Below are 16347 nucleotides of genomic sequence, written 5' to 3'. Positions count from 1 at the left end.
TATATCCACATATAACAGCAGAAGCTCTCATAACTAACCTCCACCTAACAAACCAGGTGGAGTCAGCACTACTCTCCATTCTCTGTGAGAGACACAGTGATGCCCAGGAGAGACGAAAGCCTTGCCCCAACAAGCCCCCTCCAGTCTGCCCACCAGCTAAGACTGCACTTCTTCAGAGTCAGCTGTATTCTAGACCCGTTTATGACAAGTGGTTGTAAGACTGTAACTATATAATTTAGTTTTCTATTAAGTATACTAATGCCAGATGACTGTCAAAGGAAACTTTTTTGTACTTTTCATTTACAATGAACATGTTTTACTTTTATAAGCAGAGGGGGAGAGTGCTAAAACAATCTTTTAAAGTTAAAAGTGATATAGAGTGAGATGGACACACTGGACACACCTGTAACTACAAGGCTGACACACGGCCAGTGTCCTTTGGTCAAAGGCCCTATGCCTGGCCTGTCAGGTGCTGGGCCCACCTGGAATCAGCTCTGTTCTTAGACTGCCTGCTCAGTGCTATGCTTACCGGCTCATGTCTCCAAGGCCTGCTAAACTGTGGCCTAAGAGAGAGCACCTTGCCCCTAGATGGCATCCAGTAAAGCTGGCATAAAGTCATTTTCCCTCTCTGGGCCCTCACTCATTTCCTACCAATAGGGGAAGGCAGGTCACAATTCCCACAGCCCTAATTTCCAGACACTAAATCAGCCCCAAAGAATCTTGACAAGCCAGAGAATTAGGATATGAAGAGATATCTTGAGGGAGAGAAGGGATAAATGCTTTCTGCAGACAATTAGAACTCAGTTAGCATCTGCCTCAACAGTGGGGAAAACCATACAAAGGTGGGGCTTGAGACACAAATGTCTGTCTTCCAGGGTTGTAAGAGATTCTGCTCAACTTGGAAACTATGTGGTCCTAAAAATACCTGTGGATGGAGTCTGTCTGCTTCCTTACTGCACGTCGCCTCTGTGCTTGATGTCTGAGTACTTGAAAACAAAAACCTTTCCTTCTTATGAAATACACATCATCTTCCTAAATCAATTTCAGATTAAGACTCATCCTCATGTTACCCATCCAGGTAACATCTCCATGACCTAGCTAACTCAGGCTTAACTCACTCACCACTGGTACCAACAGGTCCTACCCTGCCTGCCCCTCTATACCGTGCCCTGTGTCTTCAGTGTGGTCTGCTCCCTCAGCCTGCCTCTGTCTCCCAATTCTTCTCTCTAACTACAGTTTTCAAAAGCCTATGGCACACCTACACAGGCTCCCTGAGCTCATAGGCTATCACTCAAATGGCATTTACCAAAATGTGCTGCCAACAGGATCATTAGGTATCAGAACACCATGGACTCCAATCCTGGCTCTAACGTTTTACTAGTTGGATGACTCTGAGCCTCCATTTCTACATCTATAAAATGGAGACAAATACACCCCACCTACTTGGCAGAGTGATTATGAAAATTAAGTAACAGCAACAACTGCCATTTCCGAAGCTCTTACTATGTCCCAAGAATGGTTCTATGTGTTTCACTGGATTCGCTCAACCCTCTAACTCAACCCAGCAGGTACACAATCTATAGGTGGGGAAGCTAAGGGGCAGAGAGGGGAAATAACATGCTCAAGGTTATCGAGCCAAGAAGTGGGAGGGCAGAGGTCAGACCCAGGCCCGCTGGCTCCAGGACCTGCCTGCTGGCCTGCTGGTGCCTCACCTCTCGCAGCAGGCGTGCCTCCAGCAGCTCATGGTAGGCCTTGGCAGACTCCTCAAATCGGTCATGTTTCTGCAGATCCAGAGCCTTGTGATACAAGGCAAAAGCCTCTGCTTCCTGAGAACAAAGACAGAAAAAGTTTTCACATAGTACAAAGGTTTGTCTTTTTTAAGCCAGTCAAGGCCATGTTAACTGTCAGCTGTACCCTCTACAGTGGAAACAATCCTAACACTCCAACCTCCCAGGATCTCACCCCTAAAATCTCATTAAGAAGACATCCGAATGCATTTAAAATGAGATGCCACCTAGAGAAATGAGAAGCAAGGTCTACATGCAGAGGGAGACCATGGATTACATACCTGGGCCTCTTTCGTCTGGGTTTTATGACTTTTAAAGCTTCCTTCATGATCATCCTCAACCGTGGAACTGGCATTTAAGGCTGCAATTCGAATCTAGAAACGGAAGTTTGAGGGAAGAGAGGAGTTGTTTTTAAATGAGATGTCACTTGTCTCTTCAACAACCCACAATAAATACAACTCTGCTCCATCATCTATTCTGCCTCGAACAGCTATGTCCTTCTCAGAATATGAAAAATGAACAACAAATGATCAACTAGAAAAAAAAAAGGACGAACACGTCTAAGGGGGATCATACCAATCTGATCAGGGAGCATGTCCTGGTTACTACTCACAGTAAAAGGAACAGAGGCTGGAGGTACCCAGCAATGACCCATCACAGAGGAGGACTCAGGCATTGGAATAACAGATTCTAACAAAATGGGTTAGCTTTGTGCCTTTCTAACAAGCATGACGAAGTCCTGCAAGCTGCTTCAACAGAAGGTCAAGCTTCCTAGTTGGATGACTCTGAGCCATCAACACCTCACTAAGCCCTCGAATGTACCGACGGTTCTCCCAGGAGGAAGGCTGCCTCATAGTGAGAGCCTTTGGGGTCCACCCAGGAAAATACTCCTCACCCTCAGGAGTGAAGTAACAGAAGAACAAAATAGGCAATCATCAGTCCTTACCATACTCAGAGAGCTTCAGCACTGCCGCTTAGCACCACTTCCCATCACTGGCGGAGACTGCGCCAGTCTACAAGTCTCCTGGAGAGGACACAGGAAAGACCCATGAAGAGCCAAGAAGATCACAATGCCAGGGGCCCACCAAGAACCAGTTTCCAAAGCCATGGGCCTCCCCGGCTCTAGGCACACAGCCTGGTGAATGACTGCCTCAGACACCTGTGTGGTCTGTTACACAAGAGCCCCTCAGTCTCTCGGCTTGAGCATGTGCCCTTGCCAGGCAAGGCACCAGGTACCAGGACATGGAAGAGTGAGACCAGCTCCTGCCCCCAGGGCTCACTGCTCAGCAGAGGCAATGGATCTATAAACAATTATTTTTTTAAGAAGTTGAATGAAATAAAGAGAAACAAGGCAACATCTAAAGATGGAGAAGAAAAATTTTTCGAAGGGATCAAGGAAGGTGAGGGAGTAGAGTAAGCCTTTGCATTAGCCTCAAGAAAGGGACAGCACCACAATGGAGGGCTGTGAAGCAGAGGCGGGGGAGACGAGTTGCAGCCGACATGGAGCCTGAGAGCAGGGATGGGCATCTCAGGAGGGTGATGTGCCAGGGAATTGGAAGTTCATTCTGTAGCCAACAAGGGAGCCACTGTGAGTTTTTGGGAGAACAAAATTTTAGAAACATAAAGGGGGGAGGGAAACCACACAAAAAACTAGAGGTAGGCAGACCAGTTTGAAGTCTATAAAAAATGACAGGATTGGTAAGGGTGTAGAGAAATCAGAACCACATCCACTACCGATGGGAATGTAAAATGGTGTAGCTGCTGTGGAAAATATGATGGTCCTCAAAAAAATTAAACAAAGTTATCATATGACCCAGCAATTCCACTTTTGTGTATATACTCCAAAGAATTGAAAGCAGGATCTTGAAGACAATATTTGCATACTCATGCTCTTGGCAGTATTTTTCACAACAGTCAACAGGTGGAAGCAACCTAAGTGCCATGGATGGATGAATGGATAAACAAATTGTGGCACATCCATACAATGAAATATTATTCGGCCTTAAAAAGGAAGGACATTCTGACATATGATACTACATGGATGAACCTTCAGGATATTATGCTAAGCAAAATAAGCCAGTCACAAAAGGACAAATACTGTATGATGCCACTTATATGAGGTACCTAGAATAGGCAAATTCATAGACAGAAAGTGGAATGGTGGTTGCCAGGGGCTGGATGTAAGGAGAATGGGGAGCTATTGCTCAATGGGGACAGAGTTTCAGTTTCGCAAGATGAAAAGAGTTCTAGAGATACATGGTGGTGATGGTTGCTCAACAATGTGAACATACTTAATGCCACTGAACTTTACACTTAATAGTTAAAATGGTAAATTTTATGTTATGTATATTTTACCGCAATGTTAAAAACCTGCATCTAACAAATCAATAGACTAAAAGAGTTTTCAATAAGGATGAAAGTTAAATGTGTTTTCAAGGTACCAAATGCTACTCCCAGTGAAGTCTCTTCTAGACTCTGACCATCCTCCAGAAGGCCAATGGCCCATGGTGCAGACAGCAGCTTGAGCCACTTCCTGGTGACTGTGAGCAGAGCCTTCAGCCCCAGGGGCCATGAAAACACCATGGAAGCCATCGGAGATTAGAAGAAGTGGGAGAGCTTCTCAAGTCACCACTTCACAGCCCCTGTCTCAGCTCACCCACTGCGCTCAGCTCACTGAATCCCAGAGGACCTTCAATTCCATAGAGCATCCCATAGCTCCACAAATTTCCACCTTCACTTCCAGAGCAAGCATTCAATGAATACATTCTGGTTGATTTTTTTCACCATTCTCTTATTCTAAAAATCTGCTGTCCTTTCTATATCTGGGGTTGTAAGAAGCAAAAATGAAAAGGGCACTGGATTTGGAATGGGAAGACTTCAGAGTATGGCCAGGCTCTGCCTCATGATGTCCGAGTCCCTGACCCTTTACCAGCCTCGGTTTCCTTGTATATATAAAATGGGGTCGACACTCTGACTAGACTGGGAGCACCTCTGGCCAGAGAGCAGCTGACGCACCAGGGCACCCCTTGGCAAGCCCATGCGGTGCAGGTACTTGGGAGGTTCTTGACAAGCCGCAGCTGCATGAAACCAGTCACCCCATTTCTGCCCTCTGTTACCCTAAAGAGACAGGCAGTTTCTTTCATGAAGGAGTAGAAAGTACAGGAGAGAAGTCAGAGGGTAGCAAGGAAGTAGAGAAATTGGAGTCCTTGCACATTGCTGGTGGGAATGTAAAATGGTACAGCCACTGTGGAAAACAGTTTGGTAGTTCCTCAAAAAGTTAAACATAGAATTGCCATATGATCCAGCAATTCCATTCCTAGGTATATACCTGGAAAAACTGAAAACAGGGACTCAAAAAGATATTCGTACAGCCTTGCTCATAGCAGTATTATTCACAATAGTAAAAGAAGGAAGTAATCCAAGTGTCCATAGATGGATAAGTGGATTAATAAAATGTGGTATATTCATACAATGGAATATTATTCAGCCTTAAAAAGGAAGTACATTCTAACACATGCTACAGCATGAAAGAACCTTCAGGATAATATGCTAAGTGAAATAAGCCATTCGCAAAAGGACAAATACTGTATGATTTCATTTATATGAGGTACCTATATTAGGCAAATTCAGATATGAAAAGTAGAATAGTGGTTGCCAGAGGCCAGGAAAAGATGAGAATTGGGAGTTATTGCCTAATGGCTACAATTTCTGTTTGAGATGATGAAAATTTCTGGAAATAGTGGTAATGGTTACAGAATATTCCAAATCTATTTAATGCCACTGAATCATACATTTTCAATGGTTGAAATGGTAAATTTTGTTACAGATATTGTGCCACAATTTTAAAAATTACCAATTAAAGAATAAACAAAAGATTTGAAAAGACACATCGCCGAAGAAGATATAGATTGCAAATAAGTATATTAAAAGATGTTCAACATCATTAGTCATGAGAAAAAAATGTGAGTTAAAACCACGATGAGATACTACTACACACCTATTAGAATCCCCAAGTTTTTAAAAAACCTGATAATGCCAAGTCCCCCTGAGGATACAGAGTAACTGAAACTCTCTCATACACTGCTAATAGAAATGGAAAATGGTACCACCATGCTGGAAAAGAATTTCTTATAAAGTTAAATATACACTTACCATACTACATAGCAATCTCACTCCTGATTATTTACCCTAGAGAAATATTCACACAAGACCTGTACATAAATGTTTCTGGAAGCTCCATTCAAATCACCAAAAACTGGAAACGACCCAACTATCCTTTAACGTGTGAATGGATAAATTGTTGCGATATATCATACAATGGAATACTGCTCAGTAAGAATACTATTTATCCAATGGAATACTACTATCAATTAAAAGAAACAAGCAATTGATACATGTAACAATTTGGATGAATCTCAAAGGCATTATGCTGAGTAAAAGAAGACAGTATCGAAAGGTTGGATACTGTGTGATTCCATTTACAGGACATTCTTAAAAAGACAAAACTATAGTGATGGAGATCATGTCAGTGGAGGCCAGTGGTAAGGGAAGGGTTCTATAAAGAAGTAGCATCTGGGGGGTTATGTAACTGTTCTATATTCTCATGTGGTGAAGGTTATACAAATCTAACTTGTGTTAAAAGTCAGAGAACTGTACACCCCCAAAAGAGGTCAAGTAATTCAATTTACTGAATTAAATTTAATAAATACAAAAGTATTTTAATAAAAATAAATACAATTTTTAAGAGTGCAGGAGAACAATCCCGATATCGAAGTGTAATTCAAGTCCAAATATATTAAATGTGACAAAAGGCACAATTCACATTGATATTATAACACTTAAAAATACACACCAAATAACACAGCAACCAACTTTAAAAAGAAAAAAAAAAACACAGGAGATGCAAGGACACCTAGATAGAAACACATTAATAATAAGAGACTTTTCATTCACCACTCTCAGTACAAGACAGATCAAGCGGAGAAAAAAATAAGGAGATAGACGATCTAAATAACAAAGTGAAGAGAGATCTTACCGATGTTTGCCAAACTCTACATCCTGATAATAGAGACTACATATTCTTTTCTAGTACTCACAGTACATTCACACACACATACATACATACATACACACACAAAGAAAGAAAAAAAAAAACCTGATCACATATTAGGTCACAAAGAAAACACTTCTGTAAAGTAAAAATATTAAAAACAACACTCTACGATCACAATACATTAAAACTAGAATTTACTAACACCACCATCACCAACAACAAAAGAAGAAAGGTCCTTCTATCCAAAATTGAAGAAACTCCTATTAAACAACCTCTGCGTGAAAGGAAATGCAACTAAAATTGGAGAAATTTAAAGAAATACAACGAAACTAAACATATTACACGTGTGAAAATACGATGAAATAATCTAAGGGGGGTAGATCATGATTATCTCCATAGAAGAGAAAGCCTTTGACAAAATTCAACACCCATTCATGATAAAAAGATATAGAAATCGAGGAATACTTTCTTAACATGATTATATATATATAAATACACTTTAGTTCTAAAATCAGAATTTCATTTAATGGAGAAACACTAGAGGCACTTCCATTAATATCAGGAACAAAGCAAGGATATCCATTATGTCTGATACTATACACCACTGTGAGTATTCACAATGCAATTAGAAAAGGGAAAACAGAGGTATAAGAATGAGTAAAGAAGAAGTAAAACTATTATTAATTGCAGATAATATGATATAATGCCTAGAAAATCCCCAAATCAATGATAAAACTTAATAACAAAAGAACTCAGTGAAATAGCATGATATAAAATTAACACACGAAAATCAATTGCCTTCACATACACAAACAAGAAACAGAAGATACTACATAGAAAAAAATCCCATTTCCAATAACAACAAGATGATTAAGTATTTAGGAATAAAGTTAATAAAGTTAACAAAAATGTGCAACCTATGCAAGGAAAATTTTAAAACATTACCTAAAGATACTAAAGTAAATTTGAACAAATGGAAAGATATCCTTTGTTATTGGACAGAACTCAACATTATAAAGATGTCCGTTCTCCCTAAGTTGGTTTACAAATTCAATGCAATCCTAATAACAATACCAACAAGATACCAGACAAGTTGACACTAAAGTTTATACGGAGAAACAAAAATGCAAGAATAGCTAGAAAAACAGTGGAAAAGAAAAAGAAAAAGGAGGGGATAAGTCTTAAAAGACATTAAGACATACTATATAAAGCCTTAATAATTAAAATAGCGGTACTTGGCACATACATAGACAGAGAAACCAGGTCCAAAATTAGACTCAAGCACATAGGAAAATTCAAAATATGGCAAAGGTGGCATCTCAAATCACTGGGGTCAAGATGAACTTTGTAACAAATGTTGCTGGGACAAATTGGTAGCCATTTGGAAAAAGATAAAATTAGATTCATACGTCACACCACAGACATAAATAAACTCCAAATGGAGTAAGGATCAAAATGAAAAAAAAAATGATATCCTACAAGTACTAGCAGAAAATGTGGTTGAATTCCTCTTTAACCTTATATAGGGAAAGGCTATCTCACTATGATTTAAAATCCAGAGGCGGTAAAAGAAAAGATTGATAAATTTAACTACATAAAAGTTGTTTTAAATTTTGCATGACAAAAAAATCACACGCAAAAACAAAAATAAACAAGTGGAACTACGACAAACTAAAAAGCTTCTGCACAGCAAAAGAACTGATAAACAAAATAAAAAGACAACATATAGAATGGGAAAAAAAAAATCTGCAATAAAGTGCTAATATCCAAAATAAATAAACAAGTGGCACAGCTAAAAAAAAAAAAAATTCATAATCCAATTAAAAATGGGCAAAGGACCTGAATAGACATTTTACCAAAGAAAATACATGAATGATCAAAGGTGCTCAACATCACTAATCACTAGAGAAATGCAAATCAAAACTACAATGTGATATCGCCTCATGCCTATTAGAATGGCTAGTATCAAAAAGACAAGAGATAACAAGTGTTGACAAGAATGTGGAGAAAAGAGAATGCTTATAGACTGTTGATACAGCCACTATGGAACACAGTATGGAGGTTCCTCAAACAATCAAACACGAACTACCATAAGAGTCAGCAATTCCACTTCTTGGAATATATCCTAAGGAAACAAAAACATTATATCAAAGAGATATCTGCACCCACATGCTCATAAGAGCATTACCTACAATAACTAAGACAGAGAAACAACGGAAGTGTCCATCGACAGATGAACGGATGAAGAAGTTGTGGTATAGATATACAATGTAATATTATTCAGCCACAAAAAAAAAAAAAGAAAGAAAGAAAGAAATTCTGGAATTTGAGACAACATGGATAGACCTTGAGGGCATTATCTTTAGTGAAATAAGTCAGTCAGAGAAAGACAAATACTGTATGATCTCACATGTGAAATATAAACAAACAAATAAACAAAAACTCCTAAAAAAGAGATCAGATTTGTGGTTGATGGGAGAGGGGAAACTGGAGGAAGGTAGTCAAAAGGCACACACTTCCAGTCATAAGATAAATAAGTACTAGGGATGTGATGTACAACGTGAAGACTACAGTTAACACTGTTGCCTGGTACACCTGAAAGCTGTTAAGAGAGTAGATCCTAAGCATTCTCATTACAAGGAAAACATTTTTTTTTTTTGTATCTGTAGAAGATAATTCATGTTTACTAAGCTTACTATGATAACCATTTCACAATATAAGTCAAACTCATTATGCTGTACACCTTAAGCTTACACAGTGCTATATGTCAATTATATCTCAATAAAACTGGGGAAATTTTTTAATTTTTTTTTAATTGGAAAGAAGTCAAAAGACAACCAATAAATTGGGAGAAAATATTTGCGACATATACAATAGACGAAGAATTAATATTTCTAATATATAAAAAGCTCTTAAAAAATGAGAGACACAGCATTATTCACAATAGCCAAAAGGTGGAAGCAATCCAAGGGTCTATTGACAGATGAGTGGAAAAACAAAACGTAGTGTATATATACAATAGGATATTTACTCAGCCTTAAAAAGGAAAGACATTCTGACCCATGCTACAACATGAACGAATCTGGAAGACATTATGCTGAGTGAAAAAAGTCAGTCACAAAAGTGAGCTAGCATAGGAATAACAAAGGGGATATCATTTTAAAAACAGACTCCATCTTGTCTATGAGGTCAGGAAAGCAAAGGGGAAAAGCGAGATACTGACTGACTATCTGCTGCCCACATCCTAAATATATGTAACTAAAAAGGGAGGAGAACACAATGCAATGAGCAGACCTTGTAAAAATAACCAACATGTCCCACTCTCATTAAGTTTATCATTTTTTGTAAGAAAAACCAGCAATTGTTTTTACAGAACCTGAAATCTTGTCATAAGACAAAATTGAGTAGACATCTGCTGACCCATGAGATGGAGACATTGTTTGCTGACCACAGACAGTAATGACAGTGGGACAGTCCACCAGCTTCCCCTCCCTAGCCCTCTCTCTCTCCCTGAACAGCCCACAAAAACCCTTCATACGGTCCCATCTGGGAACCAGCCAGCTCCTTCCTTCTTGCTTGTTCCCTGGTGTACTAGCTATCTCTCAATAAAGCTTTGCTTGCTGAACTTATCAGGTACGGTGCTCATTTTTATGACATTGGGACACAAGAACCTGGCATCAGTTGGCTCTAGCAACAAAAGGACAAAGACTATATGATTCCATTAATATGAGGTATCTAGAAAAAGCAAATTCATAGAGACAGAAAGTAGAATGGTGGTTGCCAAGGGTGGGGAGAGGGATGAATGGGGAGTTATTGTTTAATGGGCACAGTTTTAGTTTGAGAAGATAAAAAAAGTCCTGGAGATGGATAGTGGTGATGGTTGCACAACATGTGGCTGTACTTAGTGCCACAGAACTGTACATTAACTTAATAATAATTAAAATGGTACATTTCATGTAAAGTATGTTACCACAATTAAAAAAAAAAAAACAAAACCCGAAGGGCAGAAAAACAAAAACTTGATAGAAAAATAGGGGAAATATTTGAACAATTTACTAATAAAGACATACAACTGGCTCTCAAACATATGAAAATATGTTCAAACCCACTCATAATTAGAGAAATGAAAATTAAACAGCACTGAGACACCATTTCTCACATACCACTGGCAAAAATTAAAGCACAACAGCACACTCTGTTGGTGAGGTTGTGGGGAAACAGGCACTATTCTCATACACTGTTGGGGGGAATGCAACTTGGTCCAGCCCCTTCCGGAGGGGAATTTGACAATAGGTAAAATTACACATGCAGTTGCCTCTCATCCCAGCAGTTCCACTTCTAGGAATCTACCCTGAAGATTTACCTCCAACAATACCAAAATACATATGCACAGGGTATTCACTGCAGGGTTGTTTGTAACTGCAAGATATTGAAAGGAAGATAACCGGCCATAGATAGTAGAATGGATAAACTATGGTACCTGGACACAATGAAGTAATATGCTACTGTAAAAATTAATGAGGGCATGCTCATGCAGCATAATTCACAAAAAGCATAAAGTGGAAACAAACCAAATGTCCGTTAACTGATAAATGGGTAAATAAAATGTGTATATCCATACAATGGAATATTATTCAAACATAAAAAAGTAATAAACAATGAAAAACATTACGCTAAGAAACCAGTCACGGACCACACATTGATCCCATTTATATGAAATGTCAAGAATAGGCAAATCTATATAGACATTTATTATAAATATTTTTATATGTACAACAAAAGTTTGCCGACCTCAAACAAGATCACTGTAAGGATATCTTAGTTCTAATCAGTTATGAATCACACAGAAGGAACCTTAGCCGCACAGGATCCGACTCTCCTATAGTCACGTGCTATAGTAACTCAGGCCCCAAAGAATTAAGTGGCTCCCAAAGCCATTGTGCAGACACCAGCGAGTGTCAGTAAACTCTATCTAGGCCCATAAGCCTCCTCAGGGAAGCAGTGCTGTTAAGATTTTCAGTCTGGAGTCGGACTGACCCAGTGGTTAGCTTGGGGGTGGGGTGGGGTGCGGTGGACAAGTCATTTCACTGTCTCTCGGCCTCAGTTTCCACCCCTGTAAATGGCGCTAATAACAGCACTCACCTCGCAGGGCTGCAGTAAAGGCGAAGTGAAAGGACGCGAGTCAAAGGTTAGCGCCGGGCTTTGCACTCGGCAGACGCTAAGTCAATGGTGGCTCCTGCTGTTGTCACTGTAAACCACTCCCGAGGCCGAAGCCCGTCCTAGGCACCCCAGAGCGGCGGCAAGAGCCGTGAAGAGGCCTAAGGAGCAGCCCGGAGGCCGGCCTCGTTGCTCCCGCTCTCCAGCCTCGGTTTCCCCGACGGTGGCACTGGGGCTGTCCAGGAGCCCCTTGCGTCTGCACGGGCCTCGGCCCCGCGCCCACCGCCCCTCAGGCCCGCGCCCCAGCTACGCCTCTGGCTCGGTATAGCCGCGCCCCCAGCCCGGGGGGCATCCCCAAACCCGCTGCCCAGAAATTCACCAGGCGTCTCCACGGCAACGGCCTGTCCGCCCCGACCCCCGCGCGGCCCGGCTACGCGCCTAACAACAAGGCGCGCTCCCATTGGCTCCGGTGCCGGCTCCGCCAGCCAATAAGCGAGGGCGCACGCGCCGCTCGCCCGCCAGCCGGCTACCTAGAACCTTGCTGGCGGTGTCCGACGTGGTTCGGAGCGGCCTGGCGCACGGTTGTGACAGTTCCTGAGCCCTGGCTTCGGTCCTCGAGCTGTTGTGGCTTGGAGCGCCAGCTTGCGGTCAGACTCCCGGCTCCACCACTTGTAATACTTGGGAAGCGCCGAGCTTGGTGCGTAGGCCCAAGTGGTCGCTAAATGACAGGCCGTATTATTGTTAAACCTGAGGCAGGTGCTCTGAAGGCAGCGGAAACCTGGGGAATACTTAACGAGGGAAACGGGCGGGGCGGAACAGCATCCCCCTTCATATTACTCCTGCCTCACTTCTTTCTGAAAAGGATTTGAAGTTTAAAAAGCACAGCTATCTACAATCAACTATTGAAAAAAAAAAAGAGGTAAAGACACCAAGACTCGGTAAATGAACGGGCCGGGAGTGACAGAATCCCAGAGCCCAAAAGAGGGTCCAGCAGTGAAGGGTTTCTGACAAGGCCTCGGCTGAGAGAGGTTACTGTCTTGGGAGTTAAAGTTTTAGGGAAGGGCTTCACACTGTGGTTAAAATGCATGGCTACGAGCCCAGCAAGAGTAATTAATGTTATGGCTTTATCTTTGACCTTAAAGACAGTAACATGGTGTAGCACTCACGTAGTCAGATCAGTACAATAAAGCTTTACTTATATGCCAGAAGTTACACCAACTTCGATTTTGAGAGTATATAGCCTTGAGGGGAGGAGCAGTGAACAAAAGCATAAACAGATGGTTTCAAAGTTCATAGATAACATGCAGGCTTGGATGCAGGTCCCGCCCCTAAATTGTACTGAAAAACGCTCTGGAGCGAAAGCTGGGAGGGCTACCCAAGCAGCAGGGAGCTTTGTGGGAAGGATTTGGAGGTGAGAAACAGTGCAGGCTATGCAGGAGCCGCAGGCAGCACAGTATTACCAGGGGGCAAAGCTCAGGGTCATAGTGGAGAGAGAGAATGCTGGAGAGGGGTGAGGGGCCGGTCCTCACAGCAAGCAGATGACATCACTCTTACTAGAATGGTGTTAAGAGATTTAAGGTGGAGAGACCAGATGGGAAGCTGTTACCTTATGGTCCTGGCAAAGGTTAGGCCTGAATCCCTCCTTAGGCACTTTAGCCATTTATTCACATTCAACCCACATTCCCTGAGGCCCTCTGGGAAGCAGGACACCCATGCTGGTAGAAGGAATGAGTGCAGAAACAGTTGGGACCTGTTGCCAAGGGAAGGAACTTCAATCTCTAGCTTTTAATGAGAGTCCTCAGCAGCGGTCTGGTCCAAACACAGCAATTAGAGGCACATTCCATTGGAAACTAACTCAAGTGAAACTGAAAAAAATCTCAATTTGGTATTTCACTGGTGCACTAAGGACAAGGGTGACCAAACCTTTAACTGTCTTGAGAAACAGTAAAGCATGATTTGGTATTAAGAGGAGGGGTGGGGAATTCCATTCATTCAGTTTCTAGTGGCAGACACTGTATTTCCAGGTTTGCCATTCTACGACATGGATTTTACAAAGTGCACAGTGAGAGAATTCACAGCAAGACTTATGGGAGAAGATGAAGTTTGGGTCCCTAAAGCCCAGCCTGCCTGGCTCCCATGCCAGGCACAGCAGTCTGTGGGTAGGGAACTGCCCAGGCCAGCCCAGGCTCAGGACAGGAACATCGGGTCAGCAGAGTCTGACGGAATGCTCAGGCAGTCAGCCCCTCCCCAGTAGCTTGCACATTGGCATGGAGAGCAGGGTGTCCAGGATGAGCCCTCCCCCCTCCAATTTGAGTAGCATAAATATAATACATGAAAACAGGAGCTCTGAAGATAGGAAACATCCCACCTCTCAGGTTCCCTAAGGTCCCCACCTCATAAATCAACCCTGCTGCCCAGAGTGGCCCAGAATGCCTTGGAGGAGTAAAGGGAGGTAAAGAAGTAATGTTTGAAAGACAAAGCTCTCTTCATTTATTTGGCATAAGGATGGAGATGAAGAGGACTGTGAGGTCACAGACATATCTGCATGTAGAGATGCCAGAAGCTGGGATCAACCAGGCCTTCACTATGCCAGGAGGCCTCTCTGGAAGAGGTGGCCAGCTCACAGATACCCTGGATGTCTTCCATGCCAATCATAAAAATGTCACGACTGTCCCATTCTTGCCAATCTGCCAGGGCTCCAGGGGGAAAAAGCGGATAACTATCCTTCAGGAGACAGAGAAAAAGATGTCATCAGCTCCTTGACTAATCCTTCCTATTCCAAGACCCCATAACTAGGCACTCCCACCAGAGGCTCCCGGGTCAGCGTGCCTTAGCCCATTAGGAATTTTGCGAGCCTGCTGTACCCCATTAATGTTCTCTCCAGAACCCCCAACAGGGCAGCGGGCAAGTCAGGGAATGGATGGTGGCTGTACATCAGCGTGGCCTACTCAAGACAACACTCAACACAGTCAGGACTTCATTCAATTCTGCTAGCAATATGAATGTGAACCCACCATTAGGGGGTCCAAAGGGGTCAAGGTACCTTCAGGGCACTAGACCTTTCTGGAGCAAGGTGAGGAATTTACTTTTTGTCCCAACCTTAGGAGGGGCCCTGTGACAGGATCACTACACCACGTCCGTGGCGCAACAGTCCGAGAGTGTCCTCTCTCTGCCCCTACGCACCGGTCCTGGCCTAGTCCCAGCTCCTTGGTGAGGAACTCAAAGAGGCGGGCGCTGTGGCCGCGGTTATCCTCGGCAGTGCCCACTACACCGATAGAGGAGACAAGTAGCTGAGCACAGGGCTCGGCCGAGCCGCTCACCGCCATAGCCAGGCCCGGACGCACCGTCACGTTCACTCGCTGCAAGGGACATGAAAGTTTCACCTGAAGCCGGTGCAGTCCCGGCTCGGAGAGCACCGGGCAGTGCGGGATCGAAGACGCGCGGACCCCGCGGGGTCAGGGATAGGGGTAAGGGCTGGGGTTCTTAGAGGTCCGTTGGAGTCATGGCTGGGGAAGGCTATAGGGAGCAGACATGGGAGGAGTCGAGGTCATGGTGGGGAAGTCCGGGCGTGGACAGAGTCTGACCCTTGGTCCACCAACCTCCCCCAGCCCCATGCTCCCTGGGCCACGCTCACGTCCTCGGGTTTGCCTAGGATGGCGGCGCTGGCTGCGCAAAGCCGCTTCTCCAGCCCCGCGGGCACGCGGCTGGCGGGCAAGTTCGTGTCCAGCTCAACGAACGGCATGTCGGTCGGGAAAGCTTTGCGAGCGGTGGCAGCGGAGAAAGAACCTGCGGCGTCCTGGTCTGTGTTCGCAAGACCCTTGATTAGGAAGCAGGGGTGCTCCGGCACAGATTTCCGGACGTCCTATTGCCCAGTCCGCCCCGCATAACCCCACCCACAACGAGACATTGGCTGAGCCAGGGCCCCGCCCACTGCACTCCGGCCCAGCCCCTGCTCTAGCCGCACTGGCCGCGGTTTTCCGTCCCCTGCGGCGTTTCAGAGCTGCTGTCTTTTGCTGTCTGTCACAAATTAAGATGGAGGTCTGAAAACACACACAGTCTGTCTCTCCCTCCCTCCCTCCCTCCCTCTCTCTCCCTCTCTCTTTCTCTCTCTCTCTCTCTCTCTCTCTCTCTAAGAGCCTTCACACAGACACACACAAACTTTTTAGGAGCCTTCCCCGGAATCTACCCTAATAACGTTACATTGTCTCAGAGAACTAAAAAAAAGTTAAAGGAGTTACCACCGCTTCAAAGTTAGTCAGCTTCACGTTCAATATAAGATCTGCACTTTTCTTGAAGAGGCGACCTGGTGACACGTATGCATGACTCATGGGGCTCAGCAGAGCTTCTCGG

The 16347-nt window shown here is 43.4% G+C and overlaps 2 protein-coding genes across 7 annotated transcripts in view; both read right to left on the bottom strand.

Annotated features, from left to right (window-relative positions):
- The window catches only part of CABIN1 (calcineurin binding protein 1), a 143188-nt gene extending 130744 nt beyond the window's left edge, over window positions 1-12444 (bottom strand). For 3 of the 5 annotated variants that reach the window (XM_011355990.2, XM_011355993.2, XM_011355992.2), the window contains exons 1-4: window positions 11983-12443; window positions 2734-2811; window positions 2069-2161; window positions 1713-1826 (exon numbers count right to left, since the gene is read on the bottom strand). In XM_011355990.2, coding sequence (XP_011354292.1) covers window positions 1713-1826; window positions 2069-2161; window positions 2734-2736 — 210 coding nt within the window. In that variant the 5' untranslated portion in view covers window positions 2737-2811; window positions 11983-12443. Of the gene's footprint in view, window positions 1-1712; window positions 1827-2068; window positions 2162-2733; window positions 2812-11982 lie in introns of all 5 variants that reach the window. The other 2 variants (XM_011355988.2, XM_023528306.1) reach the window with 1 other exon arrangement.
- Window positions 12445-14458: 2014 nt separating this feature from the next.
- Window positions 14459-15888, bottom strand: LOC105289346 (D-dopachrome decarboxylase). 2 transcript variants are annotated; one of them, XM_011355986.1, is made up of 3 exons: window positions 15632-15883; window positions 15181-15356; window positions 14459-14721 (listed from the first exon to the last, which is right to left on the bottom strand). In XM_011355986.1, exons 1-3 carry the CDS (start codon window positions 15737-15739, stop codon window positions 14649-14651), a joined length of 357 nt encoding a protein of 118 aa, XP_011354288.1. In that variant the 5' UTR covers window positions 15740-15883; the 3' UTR covers window positions 14459-14648. The 2 variants fall into 2 exon arrangements, with proteins under 2 accessions (XP_011354288.1, XP_011354289.1); XM_011355987.2 differs by lacking the exon at window positions 15181-15356 and having other exon boundaries at window positions 15632-15888.
- Window positions 15889-16347: the final 459 nt, after the last annotated feature.

This window comes from Pteropus vampyrus, unplaced genomic scaffold (assembly GCF_000151845.1).
Source record: "Pteropus vampyrus isolate Shadow unplaced genomic scaffold, Pvam_2.0 Scaffold23, whole genome shotgun sequence".
Lineage (NCBI taxonomy): Eukaryota > Metazoa > Chordata > Mammalia > Chiroptera > Pteropodidae > Pteropus > Pteropus vampyrus.
This window is presented reverse-complemented; position numbering and strand designations above follow the sequence as displayed.